At 36.9% G+C, this 26,286-nt stretch overlaps 1 protein-coding gene across 1 annotated transcript in view; it reads left to right on the top strand.

The window, feature by feature from the left end:
• The window catches only part of TXNRD2 (thioredoxin reductase 2), a 31,397-nt gene that overhangs the window by 877 nt on the left and 4,234 nt on the right, over nucleotides 1–26,286 (top strand). Inside the window, exons 3-14 of the mRNA XM_065739061.1 lie at nucleotides 182–326; nucleotides 622–696; nucleotides 1,519–1,597; nucleotides 2,265–2,327; nucleotides 2,670–2,740; nucleotides 6,094–6,113; nucleotides 6,481–6,572; nucleotides 8,707–8,881; nucleotides 17,947–18,083; nucleotides 23,311–23,406; nucleotides 23,641–23,733; nucleotides 25,001–25,072. Of these exons, the coding sequence (XP_065595133.1) occupies nucleotides 241–326; nucleotides 622–696; nucleotides 1,519–1,597; nucleotides 2,265–2,327; nucleotides 2,670–2,740; nucleotides 6,094–6,113; nucleotides 6,481–6,572; nucleotides 8,707–8,881; nucleotides 17,947–18,083; nucleotides 23,311–23,406; nucleotides 23,641–23,733; nucleotides 25,001–25,072 (1,059 nt within the window). The 5' untranslated portion in view covers nucleotides 182–240. The remainder of the gene's footprint in view (nucleotides 1–181; nucleotides 327–621; nucleotides 697–1,518; nucleotides 1,598–2,264; nucleotides 2,328–2,669; nucleotides 2,741–6,093; nucleotides 6,114–6,480; nucleotides 6,573–8,706; nucleotides 8,882–17,946; nucleotides 18,084–23,310; nucleotides 23,407–23,640; nucleotides 23,734–25,000; nucleotides 25,073–26,286) is intronic.

Raw genomic sequence — 26,286 nt, 5'->3', positions numbered from 1 at the left:
AGGCAGCAAAGCAGCCAAAGCCAAGCTGCATGCTTTGCTTGTAACAAAAGATAGTAAGCTCTCTGTTGTTTCAGAACTGTTAAAACTAATCACATGAATAAATAATTCTCTAAATAACCCAGTTGCATTGTTAAACGAAACTGAGGTGGGTTTTTTGTTTTGTTTGTTTGTCTGTTTTCAGGAACGAAGTGGGGACTTGGTGGAACTTGTGTAAATGTTGGCTGCATTCCTAAAAAGCTTATGCATCAGGCAGCCCTCTTGGGTGGTGCTCTTAAAGATGCCCAGCACTACGGCTGGAGTACAGCTCACCCCGTTCAACACAACTGGTAAAGAATATTGCCCCTGTTCTCTCCTACGTTCTGCAAATGTGTAAGAAACCATGCTGTTGATGTCGTACAAAATGATTTTCACATAAAGCTTTTTAGACTACCCCTCGTTTAAAACAGAACTGCAATCGCTAGTTTATGAGGGCAGCTGTTGTGTTGATTTGGATTTTAATTCACTTTCGTAACAAAGTATTGTAGAACTTTAATAATTTCTAGCAGTTACCTGGATGTTAGAGCTATATTGTCTGAGTTTGTAATTCAGTGATCTCATGTTCAGTTTCTTGCTTTGTGATAGGTCCGTGATGGCTCAAGCTGTTCAGAATTATGTGAAATCCCTGAACTGGGGACACAGAGTGCAGCTCCAAGACAAGTAAATATGACTTTGAAGTTCATATTTCATCCCATAATCAGGGAGCTCTTCTTGTAAAATCGATTAATTGCCTTTGGAATTTCTCATTTGAGCTAATATTTTGACTTTTTATGCCCTTTCTGCTCCGGACTGTAGATGCCCTTGCCAGTGTGAGATATTCTTTTCCCTTCTTTTTCTTTTCTGGAAAGTAGCGGTTGAAAGTGATCGTGGCTGAAGGGTTTCTAACAGCGTAGGAATATTCTTTTGGATCTGGAGAGGTTTTGCTTTAATAAGTTTTTTATCAAAAATACAGGTTTTATCAAAATAATTTCAGGCTTGTGCACCAAGACTTATGTGGCATACTTAAAGGCCCACAGGTAACACTGTACTAGAGCAGCTGAATTTTTTGCTTTCTGAGCAGAAATTATTTATCTAACATATCCAAGTTTTTTAGCACGTGGTTCCTTTTGTAGAGTAATATTAACTTAACAGGTACTAGTCTTATGACTACTGCTGAGTCACTTGTGTGTGCTCTCAAAAGGGGATTCTATTAGTAATGTTCTAAATAGCAGTGCTATGCATAGTGGAATGTATCATTTGAGATCAATAGCCTGATACCAAAGCATGTCAGAGCATTGGGGGCTGTATAGAGAACTACGATAAAAGAATTAAGTGACAGTTGTAGCAGAGCTGCAAACAATTTGATGATATAAGATGCTTCCTTTTTTTTCTTCTATTCTTGATTGCCTTTTCTAGTGCTTCAAACAGGGGAAAAATAGCTGGTTTTCATCCCTATTCTCCTTCACCAAATGGGCATTTTTGTTGTTGCTTTCTCCCAAACAGGAAGGTGAAATATTTCAACATGAAAGGACGTTTTTCAGATTCCCATACAGTCTGTGGTTTAGCAAAAGGAGGTAAAGAGGTGAGCTGCTCTACTGATTTCTGCAGTGTAGTTCACTTCAAGCATTTCAGATTTTGATGTGTCCAACATCTACTTTCTGCTCTAGATATTAAACCATCTGAGATGTTTCAGAAGAACTAGCTTTCTAATAGAAAATTGTGTGTGGGAAGCAATTATTTGAATTTGACTTCAAACAGATGGGTTAGTTAACAAAATAGTAGCTATTTCTGCTTATTTAACAAAAGACTGAATGTGCATTTTTAATGCTTTTTTTGAGGGCAATTGTATAATATTACTGGTTAATACTAACCTGAGAGAACAAAAGTTCTCAGGGGGTGAATGCCTAGCATTGTCTGAAACTGTGCCTCTGTTGAAATATTTTAACTCTAGGCCTTAGAGATGAGAGTCACTTGGTGTGATCTCTCTGTTGTGTCATAAGCTACCATTTGTGCACAACTGTTTTTCCAAGTAGTCATCGGAATCTTATCCAGCATCATAACAATTGTATGGTGAGTGTTAGTGACAGAAATGTACAGGAGAAGCCTTCTGCCCGTATCAATTTATTTTACCTCTGACCTTTTTTTAACATTTTGCTGGTTATTATGTCAGATAAATAATAGATGAGAGTGCCAGCTTTGTCTCATGTTGCTCATTTCAAATGCTTGATTTTTGTGTTTTTTGCTTGTAGACTACTCTTACTGCAGAAAAAATTGTCATTGCTACTGGAGGAAGACCAAAATATCCTACACATGTAAGTTATACTTGCCATTTTGCAACTGCAATGACTTCACTGTCTTTGTCTTAGGTAATAATGAATGAGACATTTCTTTACTTTTGCTATGTGTCTGCACTTAGAAGTACTTCTGTACTTATGCCACTGACCATCTTCAAGGCCCTCTGCTGTGCTGTATTGGGAGGAACAGAACTGGATCCACTGTTTTCAGCGTGGTTTAACTAGTGCTAAGTAGATGAGAGTAATTGTTCCCCTTGATCTACTGGCTGAGCATCTGCTAATTCAGACCAAGGTGGTATTTGCTTTCTTTGCTGCTAACAGTTGCGTTACAAATTCAGGATCTTCCCTTTGTGTTTGTAGATTGCAGGTGCACTGGAGTATGGAATCACAAGTGATGATCTGTTCTGGTTAAAAGACTCTCCCGGGAAGACGTAAGATACTCTAAAATGCTTTAATATGTCCTGGCATTTGTACTTTTTCTGTACAGTAAAGTGAGAAATGTTCAAAATTGCCTCTTATATTCCAGTTTTTTCTCTCATGTTTTCCTTCTGAGAATTTTACTATGCAGCAATATCCCAATATCAGCTCTCATAAGTAAATAACACAGATTATTTTTTTTTTCCATGCTACTCCCTTCTAAAATGAGATTAAATATGAATTTTCATCATAGATTTAGGTGACTTACTTGCTGTGGCAAACTTCCCCATAGAAGCCACAAGAGGGCAGCATGAACTTAAACGAAGGCTGTGCCGTACCAATTCTTTGCGATGGGTTTTTGTGACGCTGGTTCTCAGTTAGGTAGAAACTCCAACGTAATTTTATGCTCTATCCACACAGCACTCCAAAACAATTTTGTGACTCAAATAGCTGTGGTAAGAAATGTACATTTGCTGGCATGTAAGTCAGCTGGTACTATTTTTGCTCATGTTATGGTTGTGCCTGAGTCCCCTGTTCAACATCTTCACATAATTCTGAGCAGGGAAACTATATATTAGGAAGATATTTGTAACAAATATAATATTAGTGGTTTCAAAGGACATAGAGTTGCTGTTTGGATTGTGACTTTCTAATGCAAAAATGCAGTGTATGTTAAGCTAAGCATCAACTAGATAATTGGGTCATTGGTACAGTTTAAAAACAACTAAATGTGTGATTCTTTGCATTATATCAGTCATTTCTCAAACTTTGAGAAGGAAATTACAAAAAAGAAGAAAGGGGGGAGAAAAAATAGAACCCCTAAACATAAGGCTTATTCTTGCAAGATGTTTCTTTGAAAATGTGGCTTTTGTCCAGTTGCTTCAAATACGTGTTGTAACAGTGTAATATGGGAGTCTAGTGTTTATATGTTGCATTCCTAAGATTTAGTCAAAATAAGCCCTCAGGGACTACAGTAGCATTTCTGTACTTTATCAGGCTCTGTCCTAGCAAATGAAGAAGGGAGTTGCTGAAGGTTTGTTTCTGATGGATTTGTTTCTTTTATAAATACTCCCAAGGTTCAGTTTAACACTTTTTTGGTTTTTTGACTGAGCTGTGTTTTACTTATTCTTTCTTTTTTCCTCCTCCAAATGCACATATCCAAGCTGCAAATGAGTATGGCTGGGAGTTGTAGAACTGTTAGTCCTGTAGTTCGTTTTTTTTTTGGTTTTTTTTCTGAATGCAAACTGTTAACTAAATTAAAAGTCCCTTAGATAGACAGACAAGAAATTCTTGCACTGAGATGAAAGACTTTGACAGAGAGAATTAGAAAAGGTGGCTTGAAATATGTTCAGAATGATTGAGAGATTGAACAGGTGTGGCAAAGGTTAGGTTCTGCTTTTGAAACTTCAGTTTTGATACTGACAGTGCCCAGAAACCCTCTGGTTTGTAGAAGAGATGGTGACTAATGTGTGGATGCCAGCTGCCAGATATTTTTCATTTGATGAAAAAGAACAAATGCGTGCATAAATTGCAGATATTCCTACTCTATTCCCTGTCAATCTCCTCAGATATTTCTTTATGTGCAGTGTGTGGCTTTTTGCAGCACTTCCCTGAAGCTACAGGCTGAAAAGAGGGGATGTTCATCTATCCACAGATTAATCAGATAGTGTAATGCTAGAAAAAATTATTTCTCTCTGTGTTAGATTATTTGCCAAACTTAAAACCTAGACTGGTAGATTTCAATCTGTTGGATATAGGTAAAAAGATGTGGTAAGGTTCTGTTTTAAATGCTTGTACTTTGTTGCTTTTGCTCTTATAATTAAATAGCCTACTTAAAATCTGTGATAACGTGAGCTTGTGGTTCAAGATCAAGTAAATTTCTGAATTTAAGTAAATTTCCAAAATCTCTAGCTTTCCAAAATGCAATTAGCCTACTTCTTTCATACCCAGAAACTCCCAGCTGTTTTTAAACTTTGTACTATGGCAGGGAGAGACCTGCATTATAAAAACAAACAAACCCAGAAGAACTCTGCCAGTCATTCCTGTGGATTCTGATTCACAGTGTGTTTTTCTCTGCCAAGTGGTTGAAATTCTTTATAAAGCATGTGCTTCTGTAGATGAAGATCACAGTCAGGAAGAGTCTTAACATTCTGCATAGTCCTTGTAGTGGTAATTAGAAATTTTGATCCTTAATGATGCTTTTTTCCTAATTGAAAAATGCAAGAAAGAGCTTTGTTGTAAGTAGAAGTGTTATTTGGAACACGTCTCTAACCTGTGAGATTTTTACAAACCTGCATATTGTGTGAGTAACAAAGAAATGTGAGTACAGCTTGCCCAGAAGCTGCAAGTCAGTGACCAGATAGACTCACTTCAACCCCCAGAACAGTGACTGAACTCTGTCTGCTGGGTACCCAGCAGATGTGGGGAACTGCAGGTATGGTCGAAAGAGAGTGGTGATATTTGTGGTTGGAAGAGTGTAAAGTACAGGGAGACATGGGAACTGGAATCTTATTGAAGATCTAGAACGGATGTGTTTGATTCATAGTAATCCTGTTAAATCTATAGTTTGAACTAGATCAACTGTAGATTTAACCAGATCACCTATAGCTGTGTGCATGAGCTTTTAAAGACGAGAAAGACAAAATATTTATTTGTCATTTGGATAAATAAGATGATGAAAAAGTAGATGCCTTCAAATCAAATTGAAATTTAGCAGTTAGTAAAATCTCCAGTTCTCCTTTTGGGAACTGTAATCTACTTGATAAAAAGATAATGAATTTACTAAGTCAATCAGAAGCACATACTAATCAGGATATCTCTAGAGATTTTGAAAAATACTTGAATTCTCATAAGACTGTTGATTCATTTATGTGTTGTGTACTGTCTCAGAAGCAGTGGTGCTAGGAGACCCTGAAAACGTGAGCTGTCAGTAGCAACAGACATTGTGTGTTTGGGGGAAAAAGTGTCGGTTTCCACTCCAGATGCTTCCAACTGAGGAGTACCACAGAGCACAGATGAAATATTTGCGATACCTCTTAACCATGTTAGCTGTTCTGATTTTTTTTCTGTGGCTTTCTTCCCTTTGTCTTTTAGAATATATGTTTAAATATCTCTTTACAATACAAAAACACTTCCATGTGTCTTGTATGCCTGCTATATTTGAAATTCTTAAGAAAGTGACCTCACTTGTGTTAGTGTTGTCTGCGTTGGAGTTGATGTGCCACGCTTTCTTACCACCTAATGATATCAGATTCACTGCTCAAATCTGTGATCTTGTAACCATACATGCTTCAAAAATAATTGTTGTTCATGCAGAAGTATGCACAAGTTCATTCCACAGCTTCCTTTTTTCTTTTTTGTATAACAGGTTGGTTGTTGGAGCCAGTTGTATCCTTTGAAAATCAGTGATAATTTGTGGCTATAAGCAGTGTAGTTGCCTTTCTATGAAAGCTTAATTTCCCAAATTCTTTTGCCTGTGTTTGATATAATAGGAATAATTTTCCTATTATTGCAGTAGTGTCATGGGAACAAAGGTCAGTTGGGGATGAACTCTCAGGATCTGGAACACAATCTTATCTCTGAGGAAAGTATTCCAAGGCTTTGGATTTTTATACTGTACAAAAAAAAGGAAGCTAAAGATGAGTGAGGAGAACTAGGTATCTCTAAGTAGAAACACCCACCTGTATGCTATCTTTTCCTCTGTTACACTGATACGAAATTATTGTTTACATTTCTTTAATTGATACTTCATCAGATGTTTCACTTGAATGTGCTGGTTTTCTAACTGGTGTTGGATTGGACACTACAGTCATAATGAGAAGTATCCCGCTTCGTGGATTTGATCAGGTCAGTGCAGAACATCTTGCATCTCCTTGTTTATCAAATACAAGATGTACTTTATTATTTTTGTCTCCATAAGAAAAGGTGACATTGGCTTTTCTAAACCTCCTTGATACATGCTTTCTGAAGAGTAGTTAAATAAATATTAGCTATGTTTTACTATCATATCACTTGATATGATTCAGAAAAAATCATTTTTTTTTCCTGCTTAATTGAAAACAGGATTGAAAAGATTGGGATTTAGAGGAGGGATATGGATTACGCCGCTGCTGAAAGTATTAGATGATCTCTTTAAAATAATCTCGAGATGCTAAGCATTGCAGATAATGATTTTTAAAATAAGTTACTGGACTTAACATGAAGTAGTTCAGTGTGGAGTTCATTACGAAGAATGCAAATAAATCACAAAGCTAAAAACTTAATGATATGAGAACTGGAAATCATGACTTCATGACTTTCATAATGGTGACAATTACAACTAGATTAAAAAATAAAGCGTATGTATTACATGGAGAGAGAGAGTGATTTCAGTGGAACCATCAACCATAAGATGGAGAAAGTTATAAGCAAAAGAGAAGTTTAAAGTGAAGAAACTGTATTTTAAGATTGGGAAAAAGTGGGAGTGATCACATCTGCACTGACAAAACAAAAAACAGTTTTAGCCATAATTCCCTTCCTGTTTAAAAAGAATAGAAATACAGTTGAGAGGGGGAAAAAAGTCAAGGGGGGATTTATACAGACATCATAAATACAGATTTATTTGCTTAAAGGAGCAGTAGTGGTAGTGCAGTGGGTTTAGGTTAAAGACAAGTTCTTGGACCTTGTAAAGGCACTAATTGAATGTGGTTTTGTAGTGCCTGCAGGGAGAGTAATTTAAAGGTAATTGGAGATCTTCTGTCTCTGCAAGATTTGATGCTAGCATTATCTTGAAGGTAGTTTGTGTAGTGTTCTTAAAACAGTAAGAGAATTCTAGGTTTTCACTCACACTTGCACTGATTTTTTTTAAAATGTGTAACAGCACAGTTTCTATGAAAGGAAGGTTGTTAGAAGAAGCAGTGATAAGTACCTCTGCAGGTAATGACAGCTTCTGTTTGTACACCAGCCATCCTTACTTCAAAGTCTTTTCCTTAAAACTTGTGGAGCAGAGTTTGCAAAACATTGTATAAGGATGTGTCTTGGGAATTGCACTCATAATGGAAGAAATCTGCTCTAGGAATGACATCAGATCTGAGTGAGCAGGGAATATTATTGAACGTATGTGTGTGGCACTTTATAAAATACAGCAGGACTTTCTGAGAACTTGATTGTCTGTAGGCAGCAAGACGCAATGGAAATTTCAGAGTTAAGTAGGAACAGATATAAAACGATTACATTCAATCTGTAGCCACACTAAGTCTGATGGAAACTGATTAGTGAGCTGTCATGTCTTTAAAGTGATATAACGCTGTTGTTGCTTTCCTCTTCATTAACTAACTTCAAAAATAAAGTTTTCTAAGTCAAGACCCTGCATGTAGGTCTTCTGTGTGAGTGGTTTTGCTTTAAGTAATAAATATATCCTTTGACAAAGTGCAACCTGAATTACTGCAGTCAGAGCAGTGACATCTTGGATAAACTTGTCAATGTTATGCTTTACTCATTAGCTGTGGTGTGGCATTATTTCAAACAAGCTCTTAGGACAAATGCATTATTTCCTTTTTGTAGTAGAACTTTTCAGGAAATTTTAGTGATTTGTAATTATTGCAGAGAAATGACAGGTGTCATGGCAAAGGGAAGTATTTTTCATAAGTAGCATTACCAAAGTGTTTAATTTCTGCCAGAAAGCAGCAATTGTGGTAATGTTATACTGAATTTGCTCTAGATGCTATTTTTGTATAAAAATCAAATTATTTACTAACAGGCAACTTTCTACTCTCGTTTTAAAAGGCAATCTGAATATTCAGATGCAGGTCCCTCTTGGAGCAGAGCTGCAGGTCATATTAGCTCAACAAATCATCACGTGTTGACAACACACAGTAGCGGAGTGACAGAATGTTTGAAACGTGTGGTGTATTTATTGGATTTCATAAAGGCAGCTGAAGGGGAAGTTATACATTAAAAAGGTCATATCTAAGAATAAATGTTTTTTCCCCTTACTCAACAGCAAATGGCATCTTTAGTAACTGAACACATGGAATCTTATGGCACAAAATTTTTAAAGAAATGTGTCCCAACGAAAGTTGAAAAATTGGAAAGCAGCAAGTTACAAGTCACCTGGAAAAATACCACCCTGGGCACAGAAGAATCGGATTCCTTTGACACAGTGATGTGGGCAGTAGGTAAATTGATCATCTTTATGTTTATTTGTAATGCTTTGCTTTCTGAAAAGAAAACTTCTTGTTCTATGGGGCCAAACCTCTTTTTAAGATTTAGCATCCTAAAGGTTGATCATTTTCAAATTCATTTCTTCCACACCTGACTTGTTCACTTACAGTCTAAAGCCACATGAAGGTTACAGTGAATGAAACAAATCCATAGTAATTACTTACGTATGGGAGGCAGTGAATGGGATAGTTTAGTCATCACACATTCCCAGAAGGTGAGAGCATGAATGGCAGCAACCTCTGTGGTGTAGTTGATGTTCTCTTAAGTACATACTCAGACTTATTTGTGGAGCTACTCACTCTAAGTTTGTTTTGTTCCTGCCTTAGAGGCTGTGTTTCTTCTAGAGATTTCTTGTTAATACAGCTGTCATCCTATCAGAGAAGTAGAAATAATTATCTCTTAAGTAAAATCCAAGCTCATTGCAGAGAGCCTTGTTACTTTGGAGATTTTTGCAATCTGTTTCAGGTCCTTCATATGTCTCAGGCTCCTTGGAACTGATACACAATGCCAAAATCAGAGCAAATAATTTTTAAATAATTTTGTGACAAATAGCTCTAGGGGTAATCACCAAACACAGGAATTAGATCTATTTTCTGCCTCCTTTGAGTCAAATATTACTTCTTGTAAGTGTTAATATGCTAAATGATGTATGTTACGAGATTCAACAGGAACAAACACTCTTGTTCCTCCTTGCTTCTCCAAGCTGTTTGTTTCTTGCTCTTATGAGATGGCTCTCAGTTCCTGTGTTAGTTCTGATGGATTTGTAAGCCAGTTGGAATAGGATACGTCTTGTTTTCTCTTCTTACGTGGCCCCCTGAATATCTGGGATACTAGATATATAACGAATGGCTGAAGGTAGTAGTGGTATTTAGAAAACAGATGGTGAGCATAGTGAATAAGCTTAAACTTGCTGCCCAAAAAATCTGTTTTGATGCAGAATGATCAGTTTTACTAACAGCTGTAGGAACTCCTTTTTAACTATTCAATTTTTATGCTATCCTTTTTCTCTAACATGACTGTTTTATAGAAACAGGGGAAGCATTACTTGTTCCCTTGTTAAACAGATTTAGTGAACTCACAGAATAGATCGATTTATAGGGTTTTGTGTTTTGCCCAATGGACTAAATCTGTTCTCCTGTTGGCCCTTTCCCCTGGTTATGTCTGCTTTGGATCTTCCTAATACTCCAAAGAGAGAGCAGGTTGTGTGTTATGACCAACATCTTCTTTGGATTACTTTGATTACTGTTTTCTTAGAAGTGTAATGGGCTTATATACTACAGAAACAACATTTGATAGTGAATTATACTCACCAGAACAAAAGATGCTTCCACTTCTGAGAGCAAAAAATCTTGCTGATGAGCAAAAAACATCATGCTGTCTGGGATGCAGAAAACTGAAGAACAGCATTTCTAAGCTGAAATGAAGCCTTTTTATCCTTTTCTATTTTTTCCCCCCCAAAAATCCTGTTTCTAAATGCTATCTCTGACTCTCATGCAGAGCCCAACATGTGAAATTTCATGTCAATTTATGCACTTTTGTCAAGGATGTAAAAATGAGCATTTAAATTGATACCATTAAAAAAAATCTTGGTTTAATATTAATTATAATAAAGTTGTATTCTCTGCTATTACAACTCTAGTTGCAATGTTGCTCCACTTGCCATTTTAATACAAAAGAACTATATGTATTGTAATTTCTGTCATAGATCTGAGTTATGATCCACATGTAGAAACTGAAGAATGAACAGTTTGGGCTTTTTGTGGTTCTTCTGGTGTTTTTGTGGGTTTGGGCTTTTTTTTTTCTTTGTTGTTGTTGTTGTTGTTGTTCAATTTGTTTAAAGTGTTCCAGTTGGCACTCCACCCTTAAGGATTAAAAACATTACATTACAAAACATTAAAAACAGTTAAAACTGTTTAATTGATGTGCAGTCAGTATGATTCATTGTTTTTCTCTGTATCAACACACCCACACCAGGTGTCTCAGATAATAGACTGGGAAACTTGGTGGTGTTGAGGATTTCCTGTCTGCAGATGTGCCACTTACAATACTGATTGAAGAAAGTCAGCTTGTAGAGTTAGTTCAAAAGCAGCCACTGTGGTTAACTAATTGTAGCCTGAATTAGAGTTGATCTTTCCTTGATTTTTGTGAACGTATCTTGGAATGTTACATAGATTGTTATGATTAATAGGATTCATGAAAAGTGTTTACTGACAGTGGGATAATTTGGGTTTGGTAAGCTACAGTTTTGGTGTCTTAACATGTAGCCTTGGGGGAGGAGAAAAATTACGTTGTTTCTACAAAAAGTTTTGTTTCTGTCTTATTGGAATGTTTAATTCCCTTCTAGTATGAATAAGCCATTAAAATCAGACTTGACTTTACTTTTATAGCAGCTTTTTTGAACCAGTCCAAATTTTTGAGGCAAATAATATTTTGATAGATTTTTAATGTAATCTAAAGATTTCAGTCTCAAGCTTTTGTGGGCTACTACTACAAGCTTGTGTTACTTTGCGCAGCGACTGTACTCAGCAAGGAAGCAGATCACTGGAACAGCTCTTGCTTGGCCTTTATTTCATTCTGTCATGTAGTGTCCTTCTGTTTTGCACTAGTGCTCTGTCTACTTCTGTGAGAATTAGCCTGAAAAGCTTCTAAGATATTGTTTTTGTATTGAAATATTATGTCATATTAAAAGTTAGATATATATATTACATCTGCTGATAAGGACACCAAAAAAACTTTTTATGATGAGTACCTGATGTACCTGAGCTACAAAACAACAGTATGTTTGTGCTCGTACAGATGGAACATTGGGTATTTGTCCAAAGAAAAGGGTAAAGACTGACACATTTAATAAAAGATGCAACTGCTGATCTGCAGGGCCAAGCTGCAGGAGATGAAGCTCTGTACAGTGCACTTTTTTAAGCTGTCGGAGGAATGAAACCTGTGTTTTGAGTTCTGCAGATGCAACATAGCTAATATATAACAGGAAAGGACAAGTTGTATTTCAATTTTAATTTGCAGTTGATGGCAAAACATTACTGCCATAACTGGCATTTGTCCAGATGATTCATAAAGACCTTGGAAAAGATACTGAATTACTGTGTAACTGATGGGAATCTTATTCTGTGGAGGAGCAGCTCTGAACTGATAATTAAACTAAGCAGGTGTTTATCAAATATCCTGGAGTTAGTTCAACAGGGAAAGTGGGATAGTGTACCAGTAAATTGTTATTAGAAAGAGTGATGACCAGCAGCAGCTTTGGTGTCTAGCTTTACAAAAGAGAGTTGTCTCCCTGGTGAGCACAATGGAACAACCGTCCTCAAGTGCCTTTGCATTCATAGGTGTGCTCAGAGGAAAGCCACTGTGTCTTTGAAATAATATCATCTTTTCTATAAAAACAAATTATGCTTTTAGCTCAGTGATAAGTTGAACAGGGATCTGGTGTTGCACATCACATATGAGTGAAGTGTATTGTTCTGTGTGTAGTATTGAATGCTTGACAGATTGATTTTGTAGCACAGTAAAATAAGATTATCTCTTTTGAATGAAGGGAGTTAAGCGTGTGTGTGTGTATATATGTGTATATTTATTTTAATTAATATATACTTTTTTTTCAAGTTTTATAGCCAAATCTGTTTGGATTAATTAAAAAAACAGAAATGATTGGAGATGTTCTTTGAAAAGTACCATTGTTGTGATTTAAAGTGAGTACACCTTAGCCAGCCCCAAAAGGAAGAGGAGGGGCTTTAGGTTCCTCTTTGTGAACAAAACTTGGCCTTCCAAACCTCTGAACTGTTCAGTGAAAAATACCACACCTTGGTTGACCTCTGAAAACTGTTAGTGCCAATGTGGTGTGGTTTACTTCTGGGTCTCTGTTCTGAACTCCATGTGCCTCTTTCTCATTAATTTTAATCCATTACTATCTTAATAAGATGTGATTTCTGCATTCCTTATGAGAATAGTCTCTCTTGTTACATCAGACAGCGCTTTTAGTTTTTTTTCCCAGTGTATAGTTTTTATGGCATTCAGTCAGACTTAACTTCTACAAAGCTATTTTTAATGTGCTGGTAATATGTTTGCATTAAAAGGGATGCAAATGTGCGTTTTGCTTAACTCACTCATAAACTTTTAATGTAACTCTGTGTTTTGTGCTGCTCAGCTCATAAATACAAAATTAGCTGCTTCATTCTGAGGAAAAACTAAGTACTAAACTATGCCTCTAACTTGCATGTTCAAAAACGTTTTGGAATCTGAACTATAAGATGACAGTTGATCTGATAAGTGATGTCTGGGCCTGGGCAGTGGTATAAAGAAACAAAAAAATGTCAGAAAATGCTCCAAAGTAATTTCGTGTAACCAGTGTAGTTAGTGTGACTTTTTCTGCTGAATGTGGGTTTTGTTCACCTGTAAGTGTGTAGGAGATGGAAGCTGATGACCTTGCTTGGCAGTGGTTGGTGGGTTCTGGTTTTTGAGACTGCAGCACCAGCCTTGAAGGGTGCAGAAAGCTTTGGTTGCAGGAAGCTCAATGTGGGAGAACTGATGTAAAGGTGAACTATGGCTTTCTTCTCAGGAGGTGTTTCCAGCACACTTTTCCTTGCACTAGACCTTGAGAACAAAGCAAATAACAATTGTTAGAAGTCAGCCCTGTGCTGTAAGGTTTACCTTGGTTGCACAGCATTTGGAGCAGGCTTTTTTTATTGCAGTTCAGTTAGGACCAAAGTGACACGGCCTTGGCATTTTGTTGCCAGGTGCAAGTAAGTTCAGATGTATGCTGGATGGCAATGCCCAGCCAATGACTGGATGCACTGTGGCTGCTAGAGACTTTCTTCTCTGCATAATCATTATTACTAATCAATGCTATTAGAAATGGTACAGCCAGATGGACTTAGCAAAGAACCTAACTGCCCCAGTGCTGCCTAAGAGATGCTTGGGTGTTTTGTCACCCAATTCTGTCAGGCTTGGTGAAAATCTATCACTATGAAATGTCCAAAAATGTCCTTGTAATATTGGTGTACTCTGCTGTCAATGTGTAGCCAATATTTTCTTGCAATCTGAATATAGCTTCTGCTTTGTTGGTCTGTATTAATCATTATCAGCTGGCTGTGGTCTATTTAGGTATACTTTTAATCTGTACAGTTTTTAGGAGGGTTTCAAAGGAGGAGAGAGCAAGGATCTTGAGAGTGTTCTGGAGACTGAGTCAGGCACCCAGAACAAGATGAAAGAGAATACCAAGACTGGGAAGACAGATGAGATTTTCACTCAGGTTAAACCCTGGTTGGGTTTGCTAAGGTTATGAAATGATGTGTAAAAATGCAAATATATAAGTAAGAAGTGGAGAAGACTTGGGCTTAGGTTTTATGCCAGAAAATCCATCCGGCCACACTGCAATATCCTGACAGCGGCCATCTGCATGAAAATGATTGGTTGGCTCAACTTGGAATTTTTCAAATGCTAGGGGCAAAGTGACATTCCAATTTCTGTGATTAAGAAACTGCAAAAGACCTATTATAAAACTTTAGAGTTGCTGTCAGCTGCACCTTTATCACCCTGGGAAATCTTAGTGTGTGCAAGAGTATGCTGTCACTCAATTACTGCTCATACTTGACTATGGTTTCTGCTCAGTTTAGCTGCTTCAAGTTCTACCATTGTAGATTCTGCACCTGGAGGTCGCAGCAGCGTGGCATTGCCTTCAGCTTATTCTGTGTCTAAGTTCAATTACCAGAGCCACTCCAGCTATGGCTTTCTTCTCAGGAGGTGTCATAAATGCTGCATCAAATATTGCCAGCCTGGTATGTGTCTGAGATGTGCTTTGATGAGTCTCTTATCACCCGCTGAAGCTGAGCTGACTGAAGCCTCCCAGAAGCCATGTTGTTATACTCTGTAAAACCATTTCAAAAGGCTGTTGGTGAATGAGGGCAGACCCTGTTAACTGGGATGTGTGTGATTTTCACAGCTGTGTGGTTGTTGTGTTAGTCTATTAAAGATGAGATTATGATTTGATATTAGAAGTGCAGGAGGTGAGTAACCTTCTTCAAGGGTCAGAGTTGAATTTACATCATTATTACATTCTCCCAGATGTCTGTCATAAAACTTGCCGTTTTGAATAGAAGATAAAGCTAATTGTATGTCTTGCAAAATCAGACACTCTTTATTTGGGAGTTTCAGGACAGTGAGCATCTTCAAACTGAAACTGCAAACTGGATTCAGAAACAAAAAGAGCCATCTCTGTTGCCATCTGGATCTTAAGAAAGAGCTGCAAACTTAGCTTTCTTGAAGCTATGAGTATAAATAAATGTAAGAGTAAATAAATGTAATAAATGTAAGTATAAATAAATGTAATAAATGTGAAGCAAATCTTATTTTCTTCCAGTATTACTGAAGAGTGCTGAGAGCTGATTCTATAATACCACGTAACTGAATGTTGGGAAATCTCTGAATTTCCTGAATTTGGCATTAAAAGTTACCAAGCCACTTCAGCTTGTCATGAAGCTACAGCAGTAGATTTGAGATGAAGCAAGATCAGGATGTCTAATTTTTTTTTTTTATGGAGGTGATCCAGCATGGGGCTGATAAAGGCTTGGTTTAGTTTTTAGTATTCTATTATATCTTTCAGAAATAATATTTAGGCCGTCAAGTTCAGAGAGAAATTTCACTGAGTAGCAACACACTTTACCTTGTAGCTATTTATACCAAACGGTACACATGTTAAAATAGATTGGAATTGAAAGGTTAAATGTTATCCTGCAGGTTTGATAAACCCAGCCGTTGTTGTCACAAGTCTTTAAATGACTTTATTGACAGTTTTTCTTTTTTTTCCCCTTTCAGTGCTTACCATTGCGTGCTAAGAGTTCTCTTGGCTCTGCCTGGCAGGAAAAAGGGGAAACTAGAAAACCCCCATTAGCTGTCCATTTGCAGAATATCCAGGCTTTACTCTCAATTCACAGAGAAATACAACGGTAGGAAGTTGTTTCACATCCGAGCCAAGATAAGGTCCTGGAGGTTTATTATTTTTGTTGCCTGATAACATCAGGACTGGGGAGCAGGGGGCAGAGAAGGAACAGCAGATCAACATCCCATGGGGACAACAGAAGGGAAGACAGACAGATAGCCAAGTGCCGACAGCTTCAGTCAGTACTCCCAGAGGAAGTGTTGGTTTCACCAGATGAAATTAATACACAGAAGTCTTTACAGAGGCATTCAGATGTGACATTGTTTGGGGGGCCTGGCTATGTGACAGATGTATAAAGCAGTGAATCATATGTTTACATATAATTAGGTCTGTATTGACAAGCCAGGTTTTCCTTTTGTTTAATAATTTCCTACATTAACATCAAAGAGCTTGTTTTTATAATGAAAACACATTTCCCTTTTTGTTTTGCTTTGCTACAGCTCTATATTAACTTCAAACGCAAAATCGTGACTCACACAGGAGAGAGATATATGTAGATATGTCCACATCCATTTATAGCTTCTAAAAATGTATGTGATGTTATAAAACTTCCTTCATTTGGATATAATCAAGTAATCTCTTCTGTATGATACTGTGTCCCTAACAACTCGTGAGAGTATCTGATAATTTCACTATGCTTATTAACCTTGAAATATGTTTGAAATACCTGTTAGGTTTTAGGATTCCACTTCTGGATCAGGAATAGCTTTGCTAGATACTCTGTACACCGCTCAGCAGAGCTTGCATCAAGACATTTTTGGTAACTTAATGCAGAAAGCACTACAAAAATGTTTTTAAAGATGAAAGGTTGAAAAGTCTGAGGGCTGCTCCAGAAGTAATGCCTCCTATTTCATTATGCTGGCCCACAACATCAGAGGTGGATGTTGGTGGTATTGCAGCAGAGGTTAAACCTTCCCACCAATATCCCACTATGTTTTGTTGCTGTGTGACAGATGGCAGCAGAGGGGCACTGTGACAGAATGACACCTGACGTGAGAGTGTGTGTGGAGCAAAGGTGTGTCACTGAACTCTACCATGTAGAACAAAAAATGGCATCCTCTGACACTCATTGACACTTACTGAATGTTGATGGGGACCCAGCAGTGGCTGTGAGCACAGTGAGGGGTGGGTGGTGCATTTCGGTGGAGGTGACTGTTGCCTTTGCACCACCTCCACTGGTGCAAAAGTTTATGAGCGCTGCATGCAGCTCTTCTTGGTCAGTAGTGAAAATACATAGCTAATGGTGGTGATTATGCTCAAAAATAGTGCTTTGTAGCTGCAAATTTTCTCCATCAAATTTTGCACTTTGTATCTGTTTTAGTTTACATGAAAATAAATAGAAGGCGTTACATTTGGAGTGACCTATATTTAGAGAGATAAGAATCATATGGAAGAGGTGTAATTTGGAAGAGGAAACTAATAAAATCTAGGCTCTGTATAATTTGCCTCGTTTGTTTTTAAATCCATCAAAACAATAGTTGTCAATTCTACAGAATTGGTTTTACAGAGTTTGAGCCAAATGTTAAATGATTCAGCACAAAGGGGTTGAGAGCAGAGTTGATAAACTTTATTGTCCAAGCTGAGGGAACTAAGGAGGTTTTAATGTAAGTAGTTTTAAAGGAGGAATCCTCAAGTGCACTTCAGGCTGATTGTTAGTACTGAGTGCCATTCAGTTACTGTTTGTTGGAAATCTTCGGTGTAAAAGTTGCTTTGTTATTATGTGTATATGTTCATTTTACATTAGTAAGCTAATTTAGGATGTGAAATACATTTTAAACCATTTGACTTCAGCTTTTTTTTGCAGTGGATGATGTTCTGCATATTTTTTGAAGGATAACTTTCTTTCAAATATTCTGAACAAAGGCAATGGTAATAGAGCTGCTTTCACAACAATTTATAGCTATGTCTGCTCTTACAGATTTGTCAGTATCGGATGTGTCTCATCTTCTTTCTACTTGGACTATTAAATAACACAAAGCTGTTGAAACTCTGCAGTGAAGAATGCCAGCTTTTTAGATTAATGCTACTAAAGGTTTCCAATAGTTTTTACCTAAATTCATTCTTTTTCTTTAGGCCGGGCCCCTGACACTGAAGCTCTCAATTTGGAGGCTGTTGGAGTGAAAACTAATTCTGAAACTGGAAAGATCATTGTTGATGCCAGCGAAGCTACTTCTGTTCCTCACATTTATGCAATTGGAGACATAACAGAGGTACTGAGTCTACATAAACTGTTGTACAATAACAGGAAGCCAGCTTTGTTCCTGACTAATAACTTGTCCCCAGATGTCGTCATGTTCTAGCATATATCTTAGTGTTTTGCTCTTTTTCATTTTGTACAGCTGTACTGTTCATGCTTGCCACCTGGTTGAGTAATTTCCTTCATATGGATCTTGTGAAGTGTCTCAGCATTGGTGATTATTACTGATGTTTATCAGGGAATTTATCATTGGTCAGAGACTAATAATAATGTCTTTATCTCTTTAATTATCTTTCTAATCATGTCTATATCACTTCAGATGTATGACTTCATGCTCCCTGTGAAGCTGAGTGAAAGTATTTCTTACCTTCTGGAGTTGAATACACTTTTGGGGAATGACTACAACAGTTTCGTTGAGGTTTATCGTATGATAGCATTTCTGCTTCCTGGCATAAAATATTGCTGACTAAAATATATGCCTCTGAAACAAGAAAAGAAAAGCAACATTTCTCCAAATACTAAAGCCATTTGACTTCTTTAAACGATTCACATGATTTGTGAACGTTTTGACCAAATATAAGTGCATATTTTTATTTTTATTTTTATTTTAAAGATTTTTTTATTTTAAAGAAGGAAAAATTAATAACTTCAGAAAACATTTCTTGCTATAGGTGCAAAACCAGAATTTTGTGCTGTTGTTAATGTACAGTTAACTGTGATGAGAATCTTTCCTGATCAGAGTGCACTCAAATGCTTTTAATACCTCTGTTTTTAGTTCACAGAGGAACTCAGAATATCTCCTCTAAGCTGGGCACCTTCAAATATGCTATCTTCACAAAACACAATGTGTATCATTCTGAGCTGTACACTTACAAGAGGATGTCTTCCTCGACTGCTTGCCGTTCCTGAAGAACTTAGGCAGTAATGCAGAATATAAAAAGTGGGCATTGCAAGATACTGAATTTTCTTTCCTCCCATTGAACTTAATGGAAACAAGCACATCCCTTCCTATGAAGGTTGTTTTTGATAGTTGAAGGCTCTTCATCTTTATGAAAATACTGTAGTGATCTCCAAATGCCATATATGGTGTAATTTGAGATGTCTTTTAAATATTTCTCATTCTGCCATCTGTAAGCCCTACAGATGCTTCTGAGGTTTTGAAGAGGTGACACATGTCTTGGAATTGCCTGCGTGTCCCTGACTGGACACCAGAACAGTCAAAGGCACTGAAATCTTACGAATCTGTTAGTCATTCCTGACCTCTTTCTCTCTATGTAGATATCTGTTTCTTCCTGTCTACCTCCATCTTCATGCAAAAGAGTCACCATTTCCTTTTAAATTGTGTGAAGACTCTTTCTTCCTTAATTATTCCACTTTTTTTTCTTTTTTTTTTTATTACTCTCCATGATTTCAGTCACTCAGAGATTTGGAATTATGGACAACTCTTTTCTTCTCTCTTCAAACAGAAACTCCTCTCTGTGCTGCTTACTTCTTGCTCTGGAGTATTTCCTGTAGTCCTATTGCTACTCACAGTGACCTCTAATCTCTGCTTGCCCTTGATACATGTCTTGGTTAGGCCTCCTGCTTTCCGAGCTATTCTTTTTAATTTTGTCCAAGAAGCAGTTGTTAGAGGCAGTGCTGCCAAGGCCTTCAATCCTGTTGCTCATTTTTGCAGCCAGTCTGACATGTTATTTTAGGCAAGTCATTTCCTTTTGGGTGCTTTTTGTCTCCTGCCCTTTGAGGATTTTGTTAAGCAAGAAATAGAAAGTTGGAGGCAGGATGCTCTCATCTTTCCTACTGTGGATCTAGAAAATCAAGTCTTCATTTACTGTCATTTTCATTTTGTTGTTAAAACTTGGATTCCCTTTTCCTGTTTTGTCCTTATTAGTACAGATTTTTGAATGTGAGTTGTGTAATATGCACTTATAAATGTGTGAAGAACAGCAACACAGTTTTGTGCGGTGTCCAGTGTACTGATGGGAAGCACTGGACAATTAAATCAGTTCACTGTAGAAATAGTGTCTCAAACTTTTATCTAAGTATGGGCTAAATATAGGAAATATGAGTACTATACTGTGATTACTTCTATGTTTATAATAGAGTTTAGAGATAGGAGTTCTTCTCTGATGCCATTACAATCTGAGACATAATTTCACTTGCTGAGCATTACAGTTCTTTTGTTTGAATATACAAACTTTTGTTCTTCCCTTTTTCTTTTATTTTTTAAGCAAAATGAATTTAGATAATAAATATTACGTGGGAATCATCAGTGTAACAAAGTTCCCGATGCTGCATTGGTGCGCAGCTTGGCAGGATGCAGGATTCTCTTTAAGAATCATGAAGCTGTGTAGCTTGGTGTGTGATATCATCTGTGTGAGACTTTTCAAGGAGCAGGAAGGGGAAGCTTGTACCATGTGAACGAATATCAATGACCCCTAATATTGTTTATAAAAATAGGATTTTGTCTCCAGTGTCCCTGATCAGGATTTCTCTTTGTTTTTCTCTCTACCTGTTAGATTTTCCTTGGTACCATGACATGTTAGTGCTTATACTTCTGTGAGTAGTTCTCAGCCCATCCTCCCCCCTCCTTTACTAGGCCACACTGAATAGATACTAACTTGCTACCAAATAGCAAGATCTGTTTTTTAAATTCCGTAAGCTGATTGGAAGGGAGTGAGATGGGAAATGGGAGCTTCCTGGTATGGTCAGAATGAGTGTTTTCATTTGGGAATCATACCCATCTGGCATAAGTGGGAAACTATGTGTGCATGGGTGTCCTGTTGCACCCTTGTATGAAGAACAGAATCCTAATGTTATGCAAGCTGTTCATTTGGAGAAAGGGAGGAAAAGAAAACTCCAGAGGTCGGTCAGTTTGTCTATCATTTAAAGAGTTTTTCAGGCTTTGGCAAAATGATGTTTTCAACTGATGGGTAAAACTGCTTTTAGGCATTTTTATTTTCAGTAAAATAAAATGAAGGTGAAGATTACCAGGCTGAAATTTTAATATGAATCTTTTTTTTTTTTCAGTGCTGATATGAGCCCTGCCTGTTAATATCCATCCTCCAGTGGTATTCTTGTTGAAAAGCATGGCACACAGTATAAAGAAATTCTCTTAGTAGGAGATTTATCCTATAGGCACTCCAGTGTACATCTGATGTTTTTAAAAGGGTGTTATAACAAAGATGTGTAGAGAAGATCTACAATATGTTGCTTTGAATAGAAATCAGACTGAAAAAAAGAGCCGTGTTAGAACAAATACACAGTACTTCAAAGCTTTTTAAACCCTCTTAGGAGACATCTTGTTTGAACATATAATACACTGGAGGATTCTTATGAACAATTTGTATCCATAATAGTCATCAGGGTAGTTCTACACATGACTGCAAAGTGAGTGTTCATTTCAAATATTTACCAGGGAAGGTCTTTAAGCTATTGTTTATGAGAAATAGGGCTTTATCTGCATGGATGTTTTAGTAATTAGTTGGGTTTTATGGAATGCATAGCAGCGTTTTCACAATTTTATCTTTAGTTCCAATCTTCTATTCTTTTCTGGAATGCCAAAACAACATCTGTATTTCCTGCTACAGAAATGATTGGCAGCCATGTTTCAGGCAAATGTGTGTAAGAAAAAACAAATGGCAAATTTCATCTGGTAAATGACATTCACAGCCTTGAAAGTCAAATTGCTGGTTTTGAAAAAACATGACCTGATGGATCTTAGGGGGGAGAAGGGATATATGTTCAGTTTTGTGATTTGCCATGGGCTATGGGGAAAAATTAGTTTTTGTCTTTGCAAATGAAACAGTATTATCTGTTAACAGCTTAGACACAGCATTGTTTCGATTTATTTTTGCAATAGAAGTGTAACATAAAGAGGATATTAGTACATAGAAAAACATAAATTCATATTAATATGCAGATAATTGCTTGGGGCGTGTAATGAGGTAAATGGGTAGCTAACACTGCACAGAACTTGTGTGACGTACAGAAAAGAAGCTGGAAAAGAGGATGACTTCCAGTAAACATTCAAAAAATGTTAGGATAATGAAGAAACAGTGGAAAAACTCCAGTGTGTGTGTGGGAAAATCCTTATTTTCTGCTGAAGACTGTTTCCAAGGACTTCCAGCCTGACTGGCACCCCCAAATGGGGCTTTACAGGAATATGGCAAGAGTTGGGTTGAGACAGAAGCTGTATGAAGCAGGATCTCAGTTCTTGTAAAGCATTCTACAGTGTCCCACAAAGGTGTTGATTATCAGTTGTGGCAGTTTCCACATCTTTCCCTCTAGATTTCTGACTTCAGACAGGCATCCTGATGATGCAGTTTTGAATGTTCTTAAGTAAGCTTTTTTTACTGGAATGATGAAGTCTTTTTAGATATTATTAATTTAAATAGACTGTTCTTCCTCAAACTTTAAAGGAAAAAAAAATCCTTTGAAATTACCTTCAGTGTGCAAAAACTTCTGGCTTCTTAAAATTAGCATTGGAGCTCTAGTGCAAATACCCAGTGGTATGTGTCACAGTTGGAGTTACAATTCTAGCCTATTATTTGTCCTGTTTGGATATAAAAAGTACTTAGCACTTGTAACTTAAACTGGAGCGTATCTTGGTCTCCTGTTATGTCATTTCTCAGTTGCAGGAAGTTAACTTTTGCTAGCAGCAGTTCTTTTCATGCCCCTCTCAGAGCCTGAGATTAAGACCAACTCTTCCACTAGGTGGTTGCAGTGCTGGGAGAGCAGTGTTTCATTTCTTCAGTCCCGGGCCAACACAGAAAGTCAGTGCCTGCAAATAGCAAAGTTTGCACCTGTTGAGTCTGTGTTCTGTAAAACTATCGGACAACTTTCAAAAAAGTTCTGGTGGGTTTGAAAGCAGTATTTCTTTATACTGTTCTTTTCTGCTGTAAAAACGCCATTCAGAAAACTTACTGATAACTTTCTATGGAAAGAAGGGGTGAAACAGATGGTGAATGTGTGAATATCCTCTGCTTTTGAGGGAATGACATAAGATGTAAAGGGTTTTTTTTACACATTCACTACATTTCTTCCCCCATCAAGACAGATACTAAGCTGAGCGACTTAAGAGCATGTTTGGACTGAAATTATTACTGCCTTATCCATTTGGAGCATTAGCTGCTAGACTGGAATTCCAAAGATTTGGCCTTCCTCTGCCCATTGTCCCAGGAGAAGATGTTGGATGCCACTTCTCTTTTAGTTAAAACAAAGCTTTGTGCTCTTTTTCTCAGGGCCGTCCTGAACTGACACCCACGGCAATAGCTGCAGGGAAACTGCTGGCTCGGCGTCTTTTTGGCCAGTCTTCAGAATTGATGGACTATGACAATGTGAGTTGTCGTTTCTTCTTTCTATAATAAAACCAAATATTTCTCTCTTTTCTATTTTTTTTTATTTTTTAAGAATATTTAAGTAAATAGTGTTTTTCCATTTGGAGTCTAGTTTTGACAGCAGCCTAAGTGTGGTGGCCAGTGTGTGACATGGCTATCCTCCCCTGAAGTCACATCTACCCTACAGATACTTGATGTGTTTCACAGTCACACTTTCTGTTTCCTCACAAACAGGTACCTACTACAGTTTTTACTCCCTTGGAATATGGTTGTGTTGGACTGTCAGAAGAAAAGGCTGTGCAGTGTTATGGATCAGATAATGTTGAGGTATGAAAACATTTTTATTTATAGCTGTATCAGAGTTGTGCTATGAAAAGATAAGTTTGACTGTGGTATTGGACTGACATTTTTGGTCCCCAAAATACTGTATTTGGTATTTGCAGCTAGATGAGAGCTGTTCAGAGGAGCTCAGACTTCAAAAATATTGCAGCATGTCACAATGGAAACCATTCCATCGTGGGTTTAAAATTATTGATAGTCTGACAGTTTCAAACTAGCTGCCATTTTAAGAAATTATATTGCACAACAATATATGGTTATATTGCCTTTAAGTGTCAGAATTACTGGTCAGGTTCCTTAATCTAAGTTTTTGGGATATCCATGGAAATATTCACACAAGCTATTCAGTGTTTTCTTTGTGGCTGAAGTAACTTGATGTGATATGCCTGGGCACTGCTTGGTGAAGAAATCTATTAGAGTACATATTCACAACCTTCTGATAAGAGGGATGACATTAAGGTACTTTATGATGAAGAAATTCACAATCATTATCTAATCAGACAAAATTCAAACAACTCACCCTTGAAAAGGTTTATTTTTATTTTTCTTTATTCTCTTGTCAGAATGTCTGTCAGTATATGACTCAGTAAACTATGGAAATAAAAAGTGCAGTACTCCATGTTCAGTCAGTTATCAGTTCTGAGTTTTCATGATTCCAAGATACACTTTATACTTCCTCAACTGTTCTAGAGTTATCTCAGTTCCTGGGTGTTGGTGCCTGTTAGAATGACAGAAATTACTGTAAAACAAAATTCTTGCCTGCTCTAAGGCAGGCATGTGAGGCATAGAATGATGATGTTCTGTACATATGGAAGTTCAGCTGATGATGATTTTCTTGGATTCTCAGGCAAAGTCATTAAAGAAAATAAAAATGTTTCTATTCATACTGCAAAAATGGTTTGTCTTGTATACATAGTTATAAACATGGAAAGCTTCTTGGATTTCGTATTCAGGATAAATAAGTTATTACTTCAACTATTGGGAGAAATTTGAAGAAACAAAACAAATGTAATTTTGAATTTGTGGCATTGATTTGAGTAGCGTGTTCTGTGGGGTTTTTTCAGTTTTTTTTAAAGAACCATTAGGTGAAAGTTTTGTGTTCAACTGTTTGCTCTCCCTATTTTTGTTTATAGTAATGAACATGAGTGATTTTTTTTCATAGCATTATATATGTATAGTACTGTTAGAGATAATTATATAAAATAGCATTTTTTAATATAGTAGTGCATTCTAACAAATACTATTTCTTTTCCAGGTATATCATGCTTATTATAAACCCTTGGAGTTTACAGTGGCTGAAAGAGATGCAGCTCAGTGTTATGTGAAAGTGAGTGTTGTGAGCTTTTAACGTGCTTTTAACTTAATACAAGATACACAGTGCATCCAACTTCAGGGAGGTGTATTTAGTGGGGAAAAAAAACTGTAGATGGTTGTGATCTTTCCTTGGTGACAGTCTGTTTCTCTAGAGTATCTTAAAAATGTTTAATATTCATTACATATCCTGCTGCATCCTGAAAGTGTTTTGCAGGTAATAGCATTTCTCAGAGGTGGCATTGTACTGATTGGTACCATCTATGGACTTCTGTTATAAGGTTCAAGGAAATATTCTAGATTCCATAGAGGTCAATTTCTGCTTCCCTCAGCAAACTTCTTAACTAGTTACTATGCTGTACTATACTGTGTATTATTAGTTATTAGTTGAGCATCCTTCTCTTGGGAAAGTATACTGCTGTCAAAAAAAACAAAACAAAAGTAACCATAAAGCTTACAAAACTGTTCTCTGTTTTAAGCATGAAAACAATAACCTCTCAGTTTAGACCAAAACGTTAAATTTGAAGTACTTCTTGTCCCAGAGCAGTCCAGTTGCTTCACTCTTATAAAGTTTTGTGATACACTTGCCAATAGTAGAAAATCTTAGGTAAGGTAAATGTAACTATGATTGGTAGAATATATCACAGTTTTCATTCCTTTTTTCCCAAATATCTCATTGGAATAAATGTAACAACTTCTGTAGGTCCATCACAAATTAATATGCTATTATTATTGCATTATGTAAAGAATATCCGTTGTCATAATTGTAACCAGTATTTCTAACTATATTATGTCACTTCTGACTCACGTAAATAGTTTAGCAGCTTTGCCTTAGTAATCCCAAGCACTACTGCAGCTAAGGTGATGCTAATTTTTGTTAGCTATTCCCCTTAAATTGTGTCAGTGAAAGTGAATATTTGAAGACAAAATAGTAATGTCATAGTAACTGTTGATTGGTGTTGAGTATAGTTGATATGAAACACTCAAACCGTGTGAACAAACATTAAACTTACAGTTTAATACTGTAGTGCCAGAGGGGTTTTTCTTTAAATTTGTTTTTACAGTATCATGTTGGAATTGCTGCTGTTCTTTGAATTCCTAAAGAAAAATCCAAGCCTTTACTGAGTAGAGGATCCTAATAGATTGGTGACAGTGATGGGTGCACAAGGATAGACTGGATTTCTTTTCACAGTGATAAGCATCACGTCCTTAAAGAAGCAGAAAAAGTTC

The sequence above is a fragment of the Cyrtonyx montezumae genome, unplaced genomic scaffold (genome assembly GCF_038088225.1).
Source record: "Cyrtonyx montezumae isolate F1298 unplaced genomic scaffold, pur_monq_1.0 scaffold_23, whole genome shotgun sequence".
NCBI classification, from domain to species: domain Eukaryota; kingdom Metazoa; phylum Chordata; class Aves; order Galliformes; family Odontophoridae; genus Cyrtonyx; species Cyrtonyx montezumae.
This window is presented reverse-complemented; position numbering and strand designations above follow the sequence as displayed.